The sequence below is a fragment of the Alligator mississippiensis genome, chromosome 4 (assembly GCF_030867095.1).
Source record: "Alligator mississippiensis isolate rAllMis1 chromosome 4, rAllMis1, whole genome shotgun sequence".
Taxonomy (NCBI): domain Eukaryota; kingdom Metazoa; phylum Chordata; order Crocodylia; family Alligatoridae; genus Alligator; species Alligator mississippiensis.
The window spans coordinates 14,474,201-14,493,412 of NC_081827.1; the positions used below are offsets into that span (position 1 = coordinate 14,474,201).

Here is a 19,212-nt window from a genome sequence, read left to right on the forward strand (position 1 = left end):
CCCCTGTCTTAAACACCTTAGACTAGTGGCTTTCAGTCTGTGGTTCCTGGACACCTGGGGGTCCACAGACTGTCTAAGTGGTCCGCAAAAGATGACTATGATCAATCAAAAGTATGTGACAATTCAAAGGGATCCACACTTCCATTCTAAATTTCCAAAGGGGTCTGCACCTCCTTTCAAAATTTTGTAGGGGTTCGCAAATTAAAAAATGGTTGAAAACCACTGTCTTAGATATATCATTAATGATCTCCAGCCTCTCCTGCAAAAGGATTATTGTCTCCAAGTAGTCATGGGGGACAAACCAGTCCTGGTTTATAGACAGCCCTGCAACCCCAAATGATATCTCTCAAGCAACATCCTACCCAACTCCCAGTCTCAGTGAGGCACCAGGCCTGGCAGCAGACCCAAATGCCTTCTGTGCCCCAACATCAATATAGACCGCATCGTCACTGGACCAAATAACATGGATTATAACATCCAAGGTTCACTCACCTGCAATTCCACCAATGTCTTATACCCCATCACCTGCTTACAGTGCCCTTCTGCTATCTACATTGGACAGACTGGATGATCCCTGTGTTACAGAACGAATTAATGCTACTCTGACACCAGATGCAGGAAGACAGGCAAGCCTATGGCAGAACACCGTAACCTCCCTGGACACTCCATCGCTGACCTGAGGGTGGCTGTTCTCAGTTTTGAATGGGAAATTGCAGGAAAAGACATCATCCACAGACTGGATGTATACATAATTTGGTTAGTCTATAAGGTGCAAATCTACCCTGCCTTCTTCAAGGCATGTATATATGTCTGCATGTGATCAGACTTCACTTGCCTACCAAGTTAGAGAGAGAGCAGTGACTTGTTTCAGGGCAGCAAGTGAACAAGGGACATCGTCTCACATGAAAGGGGAGAGTCTTTTTCCCAAGTGTATATAAAGGGACAAGCATGGTGGAGCCATGGTCCTATGCTGGTCGTAACTGGAGCTCGTCTGCACTACAAAGAATAAAGAAGAAGAATAGCAATGGTATGTCAGGAGACCTCTGCGTCCCTGCGTTGACTCAACTTGCTCAGCTATTTCATTCATACTATGTGAAATGCTCTGATCTCTTGCACTCTGGTCATAATGGTTTCCTGGTTTCTTTAAGCATTTAGGGGATGAAATGAGTATCTGCCAGATTTCTGCTACAGCTATTAGATGTTCATTATCATCAGCAGAGAAGAGATGTTGGCCACTCCAGCTCTCACCAAGCTGCCAGAAGCCCGTCCCCCATATGAGCAGGGACTAGTGAAACTCTGGAGTTTGGGGACTCCTGGTAGAAATACACAGGGCTCTAAAGAGGCTGAGGAGGAGGCAAAGCCCTGGCTCCACCTTCCTACATACTAGCCAAGGGAGCTGGCTAGCTCCACCACCAAAACCGATAACAACCTCCTGGTGCTTCCCCTGGGGCAGGCTGACAGCCCCATTCCCTGCCCAGGGCAAAGTGGCACAGTGGTGCCCTGACAGGCAGTCACAACAACAGGGTATTTTATCCTGCTCTTTCTTGCAGAGGTTTCCAAGGCCTGTATGAAACTGGAGTGACTGCTGAGGAAGGCAGTCATTTCAGGGAGATTTGCTATCATCCCCCTCCACTACAAACACCTTTTCTTCCAGTGACTTCCCAGGAGCTTAGATCTCATAGCACTTCTGTGCCTCAAAATAAATGATAGAAATAATTCTTACCATGACCCTGCCACAAAGGGATGTTGCTCTCTTTGGGGCTTCCTTTTAAAAGACACCATCGCTATCCAAACACCTTGGGAAAATGAAAGACTTTTACTGGGTGTCCTTAACAGGCAATGCTTCCTCTCCGGCGAGCACAGCGTCTGTGTATGAAAGAAAACTTTAGCAAGGGAAAAAGGAACATTGCTTTGATCTGGGAATACCCCACAGTAATAATGAATAATAAGAAAAGCCATCCCGCTAGGTTTCCGCACTGCTGGTCACCTCTGCCACTACCTAGTGTGGTGTCTCTGTCTACAGACTAGCCCAGCTCCACCAGTTACAGCTCTGGCAGTGCTAAGGACTGTCTCTGCAGTGTCCCTCACTGCAATGCTGTCTCAGGCTCAGTTGCCTCCCCGCTGTCTCCTACTGTGCCATTGCCCCTGGCTGTAGTACCATCTAAGTGCCAGGCCCAGAGGCTCCTCCACCTACCCTCACCCTTACCGAGTAGACTTGATTAATTGACTGAGTCTGCTGGAGCGTGGTAATTACCGTGCTCCAGCAGACTCCAGTGTCACTTGTATCAGCATCCCTGCACTGAAAAACAGCAGCAGGGGCACTTGTATCAGTGTCCCTGCTGCCATTTTTCAGCAGCGGGATGCCGATATGTGTGATGCTCCGAGTGCTTTAACTAGAGCAGCTCTCGGAGCCGCTGGAATTACAAGTGCCTCCCCTCCTGCTGCCTCCTGGAGCACATGTATAAATGCCCAGTGTTTCACCTGTGCAGGACATTTGCCTCTTGCTGTCTTGGCCTTAAGTCTCTTTGGTATCGAGGCCAGAAATGTTAACTTCTCTTTTGAGGTGAAGTAGCCCCAGGGGCAACAATTCTAGTCCCCGTCCAGGGCAGAGTGAGGGGAGCCATCAATCATCCTTGTGGTCCCCTCACTGTACTGCCTGGGCACCTCTGGCTTTTTATGAGTTTCTCCTCCAAGCCTTCTGTGAGATAGGTACGTGCTGTTAAAGTCCTTTGGTTTGGGCCTGCTTATTTGGTGCCTAATGTAGCACCAGGTACACTGTCAGGGCTCCAAGAGCATTAACAGCCGAGCCTTTTGTCACATGCCACAGGATGCTGGGGGGCAACCCCTTCTCACCAGGGTCAAAGCTGCCTTGGTGAATCTTTTGTGGGAATGAACACAGAGCTGCAATCTCCAGGGCTGTCAGTCTGGGTCCTCTCACATTAATATCCAGATTGACGCTTTTATCCTCATCTGGGATGTGTGAGGCCAGGGCAGGGGAAAGCAGCGTGAGCCCCGAGGAAGACCTGAGGAAGGCGTCTGTGCTGAATGACACGAGATGCCCATTCCCCTCAGAGGCTAAGGAAGCGGGTTTCCTTGGAGGACTTCCCAGCTCCTGCTGGCCTGCACTTCTGTAGGGGCAGCTGATCATGGGGCTCCTGCACATCTATGCAGGACATCAGACCCTTCCACTAATCCCGAATGAGCCCTTTGATTTGTGTTGGCGGTCCCTTCTGCATCAAGTTCATGCATGCATGTTGGGGTGGAGAAAAGTTACCTCCAGTGAAGTCCAGTGCCTCCTGAAGACCCCCCAGCACTTGGGAAAGTTGTTTGCTTGGCAGCTCCAGGGATTAACAGCTGCTGTCGCTTCATAAAGACAGATAGCGCCGGCAAGAATACAGTTAGTTTCTCCCTGAACCTTACATGGAAGAAGACCACCGCTCAGTGAGACAGCGGGCCAGTTTCCTTGCCTAATTTGCCCTTGGCTCTTCCTGCTGTGACTACGAGCAACACCAGGTGTAGTGATGCTCTTGGGTACAGATATTGGCTCCTGGGAGACATCCCAACCACCCGCTCTACTTTCCACGGGCCACTTTTGTCACCACTGGCCTGAGCTAAATTGGATCTGGGACCTCACAGGTGAAGGGATCTGTATTACAGCCAATTCCCTGAGCCACCCAGTACCACGAATGCCAATACTTCAATGGGAAGGGGGAGGAGTTGCTTCTAGGGTCACCTGGCAATATGCTGCTCAGAGGGTAGCTGCAAAGAAAAAAAGAGGCCACCTTCTCTCCCCCTTCCTTTGAATCTGTCATGAAAACGGGAGTGTGAGGTTAGCTTTATGAGATGATCCCAGTTGTGCAAATTCATTAAGGTGAAGTTCCAATAGGACGAGTCACAGGGGAGGGCACAATGACCATTCAATGAAGCATTAAGCACCTCTCCAGAGGGCATTACAAAAGATTATGAACCAGTTTGGCAAGTAGTGGGCCTGAGATAAGGCCAAGAGCTTGCTACCTGCCAAACCAGTTTATAATCTCTGGTAATGCTCTCTCCAGAGGGTCTCATGGCTGCCATGTGCCATCGAGGAGCCAATGTGGTTGCTGTTCTACATTTGCTCAGTGTTTTGGATTCCAGGTTTTTGCCCATCGTTCAGTCAGATGAGCCTGGCTCATTTATCTTCATTTCTGTACTCTGTTACTCCTCCATGATGCAGTCATTTTCTGTGCTGTGGATTTTGGCTGGAAGTCTGGGCCCAGCATCCAAGATATGAGCAGATGCATTTTTGCTCTTGTCGGGTTATATTCCTTTTTCTTACAGTAACTTCTACAGTGACAGTGCAGTTTTCTTCTTCTCTCTACCCTGAAACCCAGGAAGGCGATAATGACAGCCGGGCACTAAGCCTCTCAGCATTTTACTTTGGTCTTTTGTTCCAGAAGAGGACTTAGCATGGTGCACTGACAACAGAGAGGAGGTGATTATTATTTGAAGACTGGCAGTGGGCTCAATGTGGGCAGAGCTAAGAGAAGAGATGAATCCTGCCCTCAAGTAGGGTTACCATACATCTAGGTTTTTCCAGATGTGTCTTCTTTTTGGATCCTCTGATCTCCGCCTGGGTGGTTTTTTTTAAATATGATCAAATATCCAGGATTTTGATCAGCTCAGCTTCGAAGTTTTTCCCAGTACTTCCTGGCTGTCCTAGCAAGGAGCTGTTTGGGGTTGGTGGGGAGGGTGACTGGAGGCAGTGTTCGCACACATGTGGTTGGCATGCAGACAGGCAGGGTGGTGGGAGCAGCCCCAGCAGCTGGATGCAGGTAAGTATGTGGGGGGCAGGGGTTGGAGAACCAGGGCTTCGGGACTATCTGGAGGACTGGGGGGAGAGTGCATGCATGTGCACGTGTGCTTATGCATACATGTGTGTGCATGCGCACATGTGTGCATGGACAGGTGCCTGCCAGCGCTGGAGGAAGCTGTCCAGGTGCTGGGGCTGCAGCAGTGCCTGCCCCTCCAGTAGAGGAAGGGATTGAGGGGGGCCCTTTGGGGCAGCAGAGAGCTCCGTGGCCAGGCTGGTTCCTGTGCTCGCAGGGGTGACACAGCTGGGAGATGCTGTGAGGCTGGAGGGAACAGGGCTGATGGCTGGGAGCTGAGCACTGGTGGTGCCATTGGGAGTGAGGGGCACTGGAGGGGGCAGGGGGAGACTGCGGGTCAGGAGTCCAGGGCACTAGCAGCGCCAGGGGGTCTGCGGGTTGGGCATGAGGGGCACCAGGATGGCCCAGGGGGAGTGGGGTACTGTGGTTTAGGAGTGAAGGGCATTGGTGGGGCTGGGGGGGGACTGTGGTTTAGGAGTGAGGGGCAACAGAATGGGCAGGGGCAGGGCACTGGCATATCACTGCCCCTCCCCCCTCCATGTGACAGGTGTCCTTTTTTGGAACTGGAAATATGGTAACCCTGCCTCAAGGATCACTCAACTGAAATGCAAGATTTTGGTCCTTGGTGAGGCGAGGAAAAGTCACGTTATTCATGGTGTTGGTTTGGTAAAATTCCTCCTCCAGGACCCTGGCTAATGCAGATGACATGGTGTGTCATTACGCCATGCTCAGCTAGTACGTTGGGGTGGTCCAGTCTGCAAGTTTCCCTTTCCAAAAATCCAGGTTAGCACTTTCCAAAGAACTTGGCGCTGGCCCCACTATACTCCTATTGCCCCCACTGGTAAAGCTCTCAGTGGCGGCGTCTATATGAGACGCTGACTGCATAGTCATTACTGCATAGTTGTATAAACAAGTACTAAATGACCGGAGTTACTGTGCAGTTGCGCCGAGAAATGGCTTTTTTGTGACGCCGACTGAGCAGTAGCTTATGACTACTGTGCAGTAGTGACGCGTCACACTTCCTGCCACACGACGCTACTGCATCTTGTGTAGACGCAGCCAATGAGTTCAGGAGCTCAGGAAGCAAGGATTATTCTCTCCACTGAGATTATGGATTCTTTCATGCAGCCAACCCACAGCGCCATCAAGGCTATCTGCTTAAGATAGACTAGCTAAATGCAAAAGTCAAGTAAGAAAGCAAATAGTTCCTACAGATCTTTGAAAAACCTAAACACCTGTGCTATGGTTTGTATTTCAGACCAGTAGCTCAGATCCTCAAAGCTGTTTTTAGGTGCTTAATGCCTATTGATCTTAATGGCAATTATGGACCTAAGTACACATGGATTCCTAAATTCCTTTGAGGATCTTGGCCCAAGCCCTCTGCATAAAAAGGAACCGTAATAGGAATACAAGTTTCTTTTCCAGATTTCTGAGTACTAACCAATTTTGCAATAGTCCCTGTTTGCAGTGGTCCATAATAACACGTCCGCAGAGAAAAAGTAAATGAAACTATTTCCTCCTTTTAAAGCATAGAATCAATGTTTACACAGCTGAGCTAAATTATTTATACATATAATGTTACAGGTTTCACATCAGTGGTTTTTATTAGCATTCAGCAGATAAGAAATCATACCTGACCTACTTGTAAAAAAAATAATCTGGGATCTCTCTCCAATGCTACAGCATACACTGGTGACAGGTGAAGGGGCTAATATAGTCTGTCACTTTCTAGCTACATGGAGAAAAATCCCTCAGTGGAACCATAAAAATCAGAGCCAGGCTATTGCTGAAGATGCTTCCAAGCCACCATTTAGTTGTTTTGGGAGCACTTAGCGCAATTAAACTTTGTTTGAACAGATGTTTGGACACCAGGTCCCCACTGTGTCCATTGCGTGATAACCAAGGATAGAGTATAAAAAGCACTAGGTCCCCCTTGTTACAAGCTTCAAATTGGCTTGCTCAGGAGAGTTTCATGATGGAGGGGTGTGTGGGGGGGTGGGCAGTATCACCAACGGCCATCTGCTGATTGACAGCATTACCTTTGTTCTGGTAAGCAAGTGATGCTCTTTCTTGCTAGGTCCAGGTCTATGGCAGCGATAACATCGCCACCACTTAATTCTCCTTTTTAATCTTTTCCATGCATATATTTCATAGCACTCTCAAAAAGAAGGTAAATAGCTATCCACCTTGCAGAGAAAGGAAACTATGGATGCATCACTTTGTAGCTAATGGCAGAACTAGAGGCCAAATGAAAGTATTGCTGAACCCAAGGCAGGGATTTGTCCAAGAGACACTGCCATTTAATGTCAAACATGAAAAAAAATCCTTGTCCAACATGCAATGGACACACTCAGGGAAATTTCTGAGTAACAATAACAACAGTCATAATATTGCTCCCTCTCTAAAAATTTATACTATTTTCTTCTCCTGTCTTCAATCTTAGCTACTGTGCACTGGCAAGCTGCAGATCCCTAGTGCTCTAGCTTGGCTTCAACGCAGTTTTTCCTAATGTCTCCAAGGCTCAACCAGCTATTGCGTCTAAACCAATGTGTCAAAGGCACTTACACGTCAGATAGGTTTCTTCTTGTCTTGCAATTAATGCATTTTTTATAAAGCCCAGGCTCTGGTTTCCTTTCATGTTACAGGGAGGATATCCTTTTCCTGTTAAGCTGCAGAAGGATTTTTCCCCCAAAGCAATGATCTCTTGTGTCCTGTAAATAGGTTAGATGAACATATTATCTAAACGACCTGGCATTAGTCACTGAAGCTTTCATTGTAGAGCGTGTGGAGAAGCCAGTTACTTTGCCAGAGCTTATACAGCTGTTTCAACTGTGTGAAATGGCAGCCCTACAATAATATTTGCTATTTACTCTGTAGAAACACTGGACTGGAAGAGTCATCAAGTCCAGTTCCCTGTGATCTCAGGAGGCTGTGTAATAAAGCAAAGATAAGATGTGCTGTGGATTGGTTTTTGTTACCGTCACACTCGCACTTGTCATGTTTCTGTAAATGCATTTTTACATTCACCACCACAGATAATTTCATGTTGTCTTTTACTTTTAAAACTTAAAACCAAGCAAAATCACACTGAGATGATTTGAGAAGCACAGTGCATGGCCAGTCAGCAAAATTAATCTCATATTTGGTTGTTTGCAAGATTTGTTCTATCAGGGTGGATGAGCATTAATCGGTTGAAGTAGGAAACGCATTTGGAGCCAACGTTAGGTTTTTTTTAAATCAGTTGGAGAAGAGGCCAATTGAGTTAATTATATGAATGTGCTACAACTAAAAGTGACTCAGCCGATGCATGTAGATGCACATAAATGTCTACCAAGTTTCACTACTCAATGCAGCCTCTGAGGTCTAGAACAGAATGACCAGCAGGACCTTTGCTAGCTACTGCTCCTTGGTGCTACTCATGTAAAATGGATAAGGTATGGTTGGTTGCTCCTCTACTTCAACAGACCCTTGTAACTGACTGAGGAACATGTTTTTTGCAGGAAATATTTTCTAAGGCTAAACCACAGTGGATGTGGTGTGAGACAGCAAGTTACCAAGGCATATGTGGTGCAGCTACTTTACCATATGAATGCTGGTTTGTCTTTCCTCTGTGGTGTTTCCATAGAAGCGGAGCTTAACCTTTTACGTGAAGATTATAAAAGCACCTAATTCAATTAAAATTAGACTTCAAGCATATCAGTACTTACTGCTCAAGAGTTATTATGAGATTTGATATCGCCATTGTTCCGATTGGTAGGCAGAATAGTTCAAATCTCAAGCAGTCGGGAAAATCTTTTTGTTGGGGTAACTTACAGCAGAACACCCCCCCCCCCCCGCAATACCCCTATGCAAATGCCACTTCTCTTGCACAAGGTTGTTAGAATATGAATCAGAACCTTTTTGTTAACAGGTAACCCTATCTGAAATAGCCGTCAAGTACACAACACAGGAAAACTCATGCTCAATTAATGTTATTTATTGTGGGTTTTTCTTTTCTGAACTGACAAAGAGGGTTTCCCAGAGATCCGTAACACGACACAATGTTATACACCATTTCACAACTAGTCCCTTGTTGTTTTATTAAGAACATAGTCATTTAAAAATATCTAAATATTTACATATTAATAAAACATATATACAGAAGATTGAGACGTTTTACCTAAATATGGAATGATTTTTCTCTCTAATAAACCCTATAAAAAAGATTTCCGAAGAAAGTCTGAACAGTAGTCACAGTAAGTAAACACAAATGCAATCTCAAAATTTACAAAATGCTGATTCTGCCGTGTTAGCATTCTGCTCTGGACTGGACCAACTCGCCGCATGGACCTTGCGGCTCCCTGCCACCCTCCTCGGAGCACAGGGATTACAAGGCATAGGGGAAGTGGCCACACCAGCCTTTGAAGGAAATGCTCTTTTAAGGTCTGCAGTGCACATTCAATATATTCCACAGTTTTACAGAGAACATTGTTGCCTTTAACAATACATTTTTAAATAGGCGGGGAATGCTTGACGGTCTCATTTTCAAAAGGTGCCGAGAGAACCTGCAGCTCCTGAAGGCTTCAGTGTTATTTGTGGGCATTCAGGATGTCTGACGCTCAGGCCTGTTTGTCAATGAATGTTCAGAAGAAATAGTTCCTTGAGAGAAGCCGCCAAAAAGACTTAAAATATTTTGGAAAAAAAAAAAATTCCCACTTCCTGTAATAGCACTTTAGTTAAAAACACCCATAAAAAGGCCAAATGGTTTCAAGGAGAAAGCTTCATGATAGGCCTCAAATATATGAAGGAAAAGAAAATAGTGGCAAAAGCTTCAGCAATCTGTCTGCTGAGTTCCAGGAAATGCATTGTCTTAGTTAATTGGCCAGGGATCAATATATTCTGCCAGGTAAGAACCTTCCTATAGTTTTCCCCCTATCTTTTTTAAAGTGAATTTAGTGCTAGTGAAAGATGGAGAGTTATAGGCTGCCCTGAGGGCGACATGAGCTATTGCCTCCTCCCTCACCTGAAGGAACCACTTCTCTCTCTGAGAGGGTAGTTCAATCTCTGGCTTGATTCGCTCATCCTAACTGCTGAGACTGTCAACAGAGTGCCAATCTGGATGGAGGTTTTCATAGGTGGCCTCTGGTCTGCAAGAGCTGTGGTTCTCAAACCATGGTCTGTGACCCAGCAGAGGGTGGTGGTCCCTGTCCTGGTGGTCTGCAAAATAAAACATTTTGAGATCCTTACAGTGAGGGATTTGGAGAGGCTGGGGGAAGGTGGAGAGAGAAGGGTCTTCTGAAATAGTCTGCAAAATGAAAACGCTTGGCAAGCTGCCTCACTCGGATCTGGGCTTGGGAGTGTCACAAATGCCTTGTAAATATCACCACAGTAGGAAATGGACGTTATCAGCTTGCACTCTGCTTTCACCTCCATGTGGCTACATTCATTAAGTGCCTCCTACGCTAGACGGTATACGACTGGAAGTTTGTACCATTTTTCTTCAGAGAAATAGCACTCAAAATTGAAAAGTGGGTCTTCAGAACCAAAAAGACTAACCAATTTGCCTAACCAAGCATTTCTATTAGCTTTCTTGACCCATGAAGAAGAGAGATGCCATCATAACTCCCTTGGGTGGGAAGAGAGTCATCCATCTGTGTTCTTTCGCTTCTGTATAATTTAAGATGCAATATGCTCAGCATGCATACAATCATGGAAGAAAATCAAAGGCAAGGGAATTCATCCAGCAGCAGTGGATACCACACTAGTTGGGAAATATACTTGATACTGAGCAACTCATTTCTAGTTAAGATGAAAAAAAAAAATCTTGAAACAATTTGGTGCCTTTATTGTTCCATGTCACGTAGCAAGTATGTGAAACAACTTGGACTTGAAGAGAGAACAGCACAGGACATCCACACCTCGCAGCAGACTGAAACGCTCACACCAATCTTGCAGGAACGCCATTCAAACTGAAGGATGTTTGTGTCTGCTAATGAAACACTGACGTAGGAAGTAAAATTTAAGCAGAAAAGTCTGCTTTTGTGTCTACCAGGTTATCTGTTGGGGTCTCAAAAATGTTACCTGAAGAAAGAGAGGATTAAAAAAAATTAGAGGGCGGGGGAGAAAAAAAGAACCAACGGAATTAGTTCAGTCATTTCCCAAAATTGTGTTAGAAATTAATCTAGTTGAGTTAGGAGTTAAAGGCTCAAACACTATCTATGGGGCTGGAAAAGTGCTGGTGTGCATGTTTAGGTGGCCATTGTTGGGTATCACTTACAGCAGTTTAGTTGTCTAAAAAGCAAATAAAAAGAGCCTATTATATAGAGAGTTTTTGAATAAAGGTCTGGATAGCAAAATGCAGAACACATGAATTCAGAGGCAAACGGCTGCATTAGAATATCGTACAAACTGCACTACAATACTTGCTGCTTTGAAGTTACACAGTTCTAAAGAGGGGAACAAAGCACCGCATGAATTTTAAGCCTACAATATGTACTTTGGGCTGTCCTTTGGAAAACTTGAAAAATCCTGTTACTCTAAATGCATATATGGCAGAATAAAAACCAAAGATAAGTTGTACGATTATATCCCATCTTTTTTTAAACCACTTTAAGAATTTTTTTCCCCAAACAGAACAATGGAAGATGGACAGAAGAATTACAACTATAGAAGTAAGAACACAGGGCACATAGAAGACAGACATCAATCAGTGTAAGAGGCAAATACAACCAGATGAAAAGGGAAGACTAGTACAATCATGCACTGAAAGGATAAAGATTTATATTACAATAAAGGATTTATATTTAAGGTTTCGAAGAGGGTTTTTTTTTTTTTTTTTAGGTATCATTTTCTTCATATTGTATTCGGAAAGAAAAGGAGGCAACCCATATAGAATTGGCATATTGCTGTTTCCTTATCATCTGTTTCTTTACCAAGAGGAGATTGTTCTCATCTTTTCACAAAGCCGTATCACTCCAGGACCCATGGACTGGGATTTTGCTGTTCTGCTCCCCTTAGTGGTCTCAAATTCTTTCACATCCTAAAATTCACCCTACTTTGAGGAGCTATGCAAACACTTCAGCACCGCTTAAGCCCAAAACCCAGGGCTCAGGGCTTAAGGAAGACCCTCTAGTGGTCCTGTCTTGTATACATCCTTAGCATGTAATATTTAAGCTGAAGATACACAAATTCTGCTTATGGGACTGGAATGAATTTGTTTCTGCATTGGGTGTACCAGGAAAAGGCTTTATTCTTCACAAAATCCAGCTGTTCAATGTAAACTGTATGCCAAGGTGAAAAGCCTTCTGTCATGACTTCCATTTCCCCCAAGTACTAAAAAAAAAGTCTGAAGGAGACACATCCACTTAGCTCAGTGTTTAACCAGCATCTCTGAATCTTCTGAGTCTAATCAGTGTCACTGAAATACAGTACCAACCACCGCAACTGGCTGCTCCACACTAATTAGCTGGGGCTGCTAGTCCTTTCTCACTATAGGTCTAGCTAGTATGAGTTTTTGCAAAGCCTAAGATAGATGGTTGCTTGAGTATTTTCTCTGGGACTTTAATGGACAAAGTTTGAAATAACAGCAAAATTTTGATCGGTTTAATTTCAACAGATGCAATTCTTCCAGCTCAGTTTAATGGCCCCATAACTAATTACATTTTATAAACCCAAAGAGCATAATTAACATCAAAGTGGCTTTCAAGCTGTGGCATGGGTCTGGGCTCTTAAACAGTGAAACAGCAGAATATTCATTTTCTTGGTTTTAGGATTTAAACTTAATGAAAACAATAAAATCTCTGGATGCTGCCTTAGTGGTACAGAGTCCAGGATCAGTCATGGCCCGCGGCTGTCTGTGTACTGAAATTCCTCACTTTGCACCCCCAAAATAACCAGATTTATGCTATAGATATGTTACAGGATAACATATAATCTCTATATCTCTATATATATTGATAGAGATATATAGCTATATAGATAAATCCATCTATCCATCTATATATATGTTGCTAGGCATACAGAATGACTTGAGAGAGATTTGTCTTTACAGACACATTAAAGATATCGGAGATTTCCATTTTTACAATAACACTTTCCATTAGTTGGCCATTGTTCTGGACTCGTATGTGTTTTAACTTGGTTCAATTCTTGAATACCAAAGTTACATGCACACTCTATACGCACACCATAAAGAAACCAAGCAGCACTCCATCTTTGTTTCCCATGACAGCTCCTGCAAAACTCCCTTCAGTGAATCCCAATCAATATGGCCAAAGGTTTTTTCCTACATTAAGGAGCACTTACATATTAGTGTTGTCATTGTTTTGGATTTACTATTTGTCTTAAGAGAGCTCCTAGAGATCCCAAAAGAGACCAAGACCCCAATGTACCAGGGACCCCACTGTAGTAGCAGAGAGATTCTTTCCTAATGCTCTTGCAATCTAAAAATGGACAAGATTACACCAAAGTCTCTTCTTGAATGATCTGCCACTTACATCCTTGAGTGAAACCAGTCATGGGAAGAAGAGATCTAATCCGTAGGTAAAGAGTGTTGTAAAAGTTATTTTCCATCTGCCTTAAAAGAATCCCTGATGGAAGACATCTGTGTTTTGGCTCTTTTCTATAAAACTGCTGTCATTACACCACCTGTGTATCACTTAAAAATTATTTGCTCCAAAGAATGGTGTAATATTAGCTATTAGTACATTCTATAAAGGGGTGCCTGTATGTATATAACAATGGGTGTGAATCAAATGCTTGGCTTAATGTCTGGGCAGTTCATTTCCTCCCTCAAAACTGAACAATAAAATGAGTATTGAATGTTTTTACCTCCTCATCCTTTCAAAGGCAACAGGGTGAAATATACACCACAAGATGAATAGTAAAACTGAGAAATGTGTGCATGCATATGTTGAACGGTGCATGCACACATCCAAAAACATGGGCTAGAAGGTTTATATAAAAGAGGAGAGGACTCCCCAGCCAGACGTGCCATCTCCTCACATCATATTCATTTTTAGCAAGACCATCAAGTGAGAAGTAGACACTAATGCAATAACTCTGGGCCTGACTACAAATCCAAGAACGATGATAACACCGCATGACATTACCAACATTTATTAGGGTTCCCTCATCACCAGAATTGCTTCCATCCCTGATAAAGGCAACAAACAGGATGTCACTTGGAAGAGACCTCTGAGTCCAGAGTTTCCTGCATCTATCATTACGATAGCACCACGAAACATTCAGCTGCTTGCCAAAAAAACAGCACAGCAACTCCTGTCACAGTTTGTTCCCAGCCCCCACTGGGCCAAAGCCAGAACAAGACTGTAGCTGCCTGTCCTTGCAACTGCTTCCCTGGTCCTACTCCTTAGTAACTGCACGTGCTCCAACATCAGGATTTCAATCAACACGGCTCCACCGCTGGCAGCTGGTGCACCAACCCGTAGCATTACAGCAACGATGACACATGAAGTCCCTTTTGTAAGAGGGGCTGAGAGGATATGGGACAAATGCCACTCTCATGACCACTGAGCATGTGAGGGTGCCACCGCAGTACCATGGGGAGTTGCAGCCACAGTACTGCCGAGTTGTCATATACAGGCTACCAGTCAATGGCCCATACTTGGTCCACAACTGTTTTACATATAATCTCTAATTAATCCTTTAATTCAGTAACATTCATTATATTGGATTGGTCCGAGGGGAAAAAAAACCATCAACCCAAAAGCCTGAGTATTTGATGATTCAAGATTTCCCTTCGCTTTTCTTGGCTCAAGCAATATTAAGCTACATAGTGGTAAAATTCTAAGTCGTAAATAAATCGTGAGCAGGGATCTGGGTTTTTTGTTTGCTGCAGCAAAATGCAGATTTTGTCTTTTAAAGGAGAAAAACCTGGGAAACCGCGGGTTTCTCTTTGCAGGCTGCCACAGTTCCAGCCTGCAAGGGGCTGCCTGGGGCTGGGGGGAGCAGGATGCAGGGGCGCCACGTGCATATGCACACACATACATGCACGTGGCAGCCACGCAGCGGGGTGATCGGCTCCCTTGGCTCCCTCCAGGTAAGTCTATGGTGAGGGGACCCACAGATGCATATACCCGACCACAGATTTCTGCACCCACTACAGGGCATGGGGCTGCAGCCTGGCTGGACCAGCTCCAGGCAGGAGCTGCCTTTGCAGCCCAGTGGGTGGGACCCAGAACAAGAGAGAACGCTGGGCTGCCATGGTCAGGCACCCCCTGCCCCCCTGGCAGCAGTGGGGGCACAACTCCGCACTGCTGCCATGCCTCACTTCAGTGGCTACAGCAGCATGGCACTCCCTCCTGCACCACGTCTTATCCATTGGGCCAGCCACACTACAGACCCATGCCCTACCGCAGGCACAGAAATCTACGGAGGCACATGTACCCCCCTGACATGTCGGTCAGCAGTGAAGGGCACCAGCAGGGCCAGGGGGCTGCAGGTTGGGAGTGAGGGGCTCCAACAGAGCTGGAGAGGGCGGGGGAGAGAATTTTGGATTTTTAAACAGAGAAAACCAGGACTCCTGACCGTGACGTGTAGTCAAGAATTAACAGGAAAAAAAAAAAAAAGCTACGGATGTTGGATGCCCAAATAATGAGATCCCAAACTGAACAGAATGGCCACGTTTTCAGGGGACTGGTGGCTCAGTGCTGTCTAGCAATCTGGCTCTTGCAACATGGTTCAAGTTTTACCTTCAAAATCATGAGAAAATCTTGGCCTACTTACTTGCATTTCAGCATATGGAAATCACCTTCATTTTCTAGCCTAAATCCTGGTATCTCATTGCTGTTTGCCATTAAAGAACTGTTACGCTTTGAGTTGGGGGAGGCTGAGTTTCCTCAAGGAGTGGGGTAAAGCAATCTTTACATACCAGATAAAGGGCTTTGCAATCCTTTTGTAAACCCAAGATATGCTAGTTGATAGTACACCTACGCACAATTGAAAAAAAAAATAGTACAATGCAAATTGCTATGCCTGTCCTTGCAACTAATTGTGTCAAGCATATTGACAATGCACAGAAAATATTGTGTATGAGCACAAGTCTCTATCTGGAGTCAGACAGGTCACCCTCTGGCCTGCCTAGCTCAGCTGTTACTCTGAAAACTGAGGTTTTATGAATATGAAATAAAGAGAAAAATTGTGAGATTCTGGGACATGGTATATCTAATGTGAAAATTATCTTTTTTTCCCCTCTGAGTGTATGTAGGGCATTCAAAACTCAGATAGCTGGGCCCAGCATGCAATTACCACACAGTGTATGCCATACCAGGATTATTGAAAATGGCTTCTGTGCCATAAATAAATAAATAAAAATATTGCAAGCTGATAAAAATTTTAATGCATTTTACCTGTTTGTAGTAAAGAAATGTCCGGTTTCTCATCACAGTCAGTTGCCTCAGCTGATTACAAATATAAGCAAGAAATCTCATTATTTTTGCTGAATATTGGAATACGATTAAAAAGTGCATTGTAAAATGATTTTGCATTTTCTATCTACTTTCCTCAGTGGCAATTTGCTGGCATCCAGTTAAATAGTTACTGTTTGACGAAAAAGGTCATATAATAAAAATGCAAACTTAGGGAAGGGAGTTTGGCTATTAATATGTAGTGGTGTCGGGCAATACACTACTCCCCTGGAAAACCCAGAAAGTCCTGCTGATACAGGAAGCTGACAATCAAGTTGTAAATTTGACATAAGAAATGCCATTTATCAGCTCCGATACAGAGTTACAAATACCGTAATACATCTAAAGGCACAGGGGTAAGCAGTTAGAGGGATTTACAAAAGCACCAGCCTTGAATAAAGCATCTAATGGCTATTAGGTGCACGATTCACTCAAATGCTCACTTATCTATACCTTTAGGCACCTTAAAGACCAGATTTAAGAAGGCATTTAGGTGCTGAAACATGCATTCAGATACCTCATGGGATTTTCAAAAGCACCCAAGTGAGTTAGGAAACAACCTAACTCTTGTTAGATGCCTAACTCACTGCTCTCATAAATCCCACTAGGTGCTCAGCTGCATCTTTGGGTACTTAAATATATTTCTAAATCTGACTCTTAGCTGTTGGTTTATGTCCCAAAGCATGAAGATTAACAAGGTTGATTGAAATCTCACTACTGTCAATAACTTTTTCCAGCAACAGCAGCAGTATCTTTTTATTCCATCTAATGTACCTATTGATGATCTTGTTATCTCTATAATCCCTAAATCTTACTTGAACCTGTCTAAGATTTTAGCATCTATTGGAAATAAGTGTCACAGTAACAATGTGTTGTAGGAAAAAAAGTAGTTTCTTTTATCAGCTTTCCACTTGTTGCCTTTCAGATTCAGTGAACACTTCCTGGTTGAGGCAAGAGAGATAGTTAGCCATGTTACAGTCCACTTCAGAGCACCTGAGGAAGTAGGCTGCTGCCTGCAAAACCTTGCGACTCTCCGAACCAGTTAATCTCTAAGGTACCACCCTGCTCTGCCTTCTGTCTTATTATTAGGAAGCAAATAAGAGCTTCAAATTACCTTCTTTGTGCTATTATGCTGCATGCCATCCCTTATTTTATTTTATATATACATATACATTTTGTTTATATATAAGCCAATATACATCAGTGTATTATATGCATCTAAAATATAAACATTTTACTTTTATAAACATACATTATACTTTTTTATTTATATTTAGAGACTATCATGATCGTAAAGGAACAGAAAATTCCCATTAGGTTGGGCCCTGACTTTGTAGGCAAAGCAATATGGACTGGGAAACTGAATTCAGCTAATGCTTTTAATTGGGCCCCTTGTGCTGATCACCTTTCTCAGGGCCCCGAGTGCAGGGATTTCTCACTGTTGTGTGTGTAAGCTGACTCTCCTGTCCCACTTCTTGTCAGAATGTGGAGCTCCAGAGCAGAAACAAATGGTGCTCAGTCAAAACAGTTCAACTGAGAAAAAGTCCTATCATTTGGGAGGCAGGGATGACTCAATACATGGGTAATAGGATACACAGCTTTTTATCTCTAGGCTACTAGTTCAAATCCAGGCTCAACTGGCAGTAATGGAAAGTCATTACTACTTGGTGAGCGAGGTAGGAGATAAAGTTGTGAAATGAATAGGTTCATGGAAACCCTGGTGACAAACCTGGCTGGTATAATAATCCAGCCCAGTTCCTAGGGGACAAGTGCCCAGGTTACAAACAAAATAAGGAGCACATTTCCTGAGTGGTATCTTTGCTGGAAGTCTCGGCGATGACACTTGCACCAACAACTGAGATTAGCAGACCCTTTCATTCTCTACTCATGGACACCCCAAGCTGAAACCACTGCCAACTGTAGGATGGGAGGGCAGAGGGAAATGGACAGTACCACTGCTGTACACATTTGGTAGCCAAAGAAAGGACTTGAATCTCCAGTTACCAAGGTCATTAAGTATTACTTTTCATAGATACATAGATTGTAAGGGGCTGGAAGGGACCTCGTAAGATCATTGGGTCCAGCTCCCTGCACCAGGCAGGAAAGACAACTGGGGTCTGGTGACGCCAGCAAGATGACCATCCAGTCTCCTCTTGAGGGTAGGTGATTGCACCACCTCTGGAGGGAGCTTATTCCACAGTTTGGATATCTTGACTGAAGAAGTTTTTCCTAATGTTAAGCCTGAAATGGTCTTCCAGGACTTTGTGGCCATTACTCCTGGTTTTCCTCAAGGGTGCCCTGGTGAACCGTTGTTTGCCGAGCCCTTGATGTAGTCCCCTGATATAGCGGTAAGCTGCTACCAGGTCCCCTCTCAACCCTCTCTTTTCCAGGCTGAAGAGTCCCAAGTCCCTCAGCCTTTCCTTGTATGGCTTGCCATGCAAGTCTCTGATCATACGGGTGGCCCTTCTCTGTCTTTTTAAAATCAGGACCCTCTCAGAATTGCCCCAAGATGGCAGATTTCAGTGGAGTCCACAGGCGATGTCTCAGATCATCTAAGTCGGGGCTGCATATCCAGCCAAGGTCAAGCTCACAAACTACAAGATGCCCAGACCGTCCGTACGATGAGGCAACTCATCATCTTTCCACATTCCATTCCAGACAGGAAAGCATGGTCTGCCTCCAATGACGCGCCCATATGACTGTCAGCCAAATCTAACTTGTCTTGACTTCAATGGGCCAACTTGCATGACAAGACTAGCAAGAATCATTTCTATTGTAGGAATTCTGAAGCTCTTTTGTATCCTCTGCTTAAAAAGTGTTTGGCAACTCTTGTAAACAGTCCTCCAGCCATTTCCTTCAGACTTTTTCCGTTTGAGTTCACTTTACTTCTTCTCAACAGGCATACTTGGTAAATGTGCAGCTTCTGTTTTGCTGCTTGGACA

At 44.3% G+C, this 19,212-nt stretch overlaps 1 protein-coding gene across 5 annotated transcripts in view; it reads right to left on the minus strand.

Annotated features, from left to right (window-relative positions):
- Positions 1–8,825: 8,825 nt before the first annotated feature.
- Positions 8,826–19,212, minus strand: part of BEND7 (BEN domain containing 7) — a 58,563-nt gene continuing 48,176 nt past the window's right edge. For 2 of the 5 annotated variants that reach the window (XM_019487553.2, XM_006273190.4), the window contains 2 exons: positions 16,214–16,264; positions 8,826–10,061 (listed from right to left, as the gene is read on the minus strand). In XM_019487553.2, the coding sequence (XP_019343098.1) occupies positions 9,928–10,061; positions 16,214–16,264 (185 nt within the window). In that variant the 3' untranslated portion in view covers positions 8,826–9,927. Of the gene's footprint in view, positions 10,062–10,262; positions 10,926–16,213; positions 16,265–19,212 lie in introns of those variants that run through there. The other 3 variants (XM_006273192.4, XM_006273191.4, XM_006273193.4) reach the window with 3 other exon arrangements.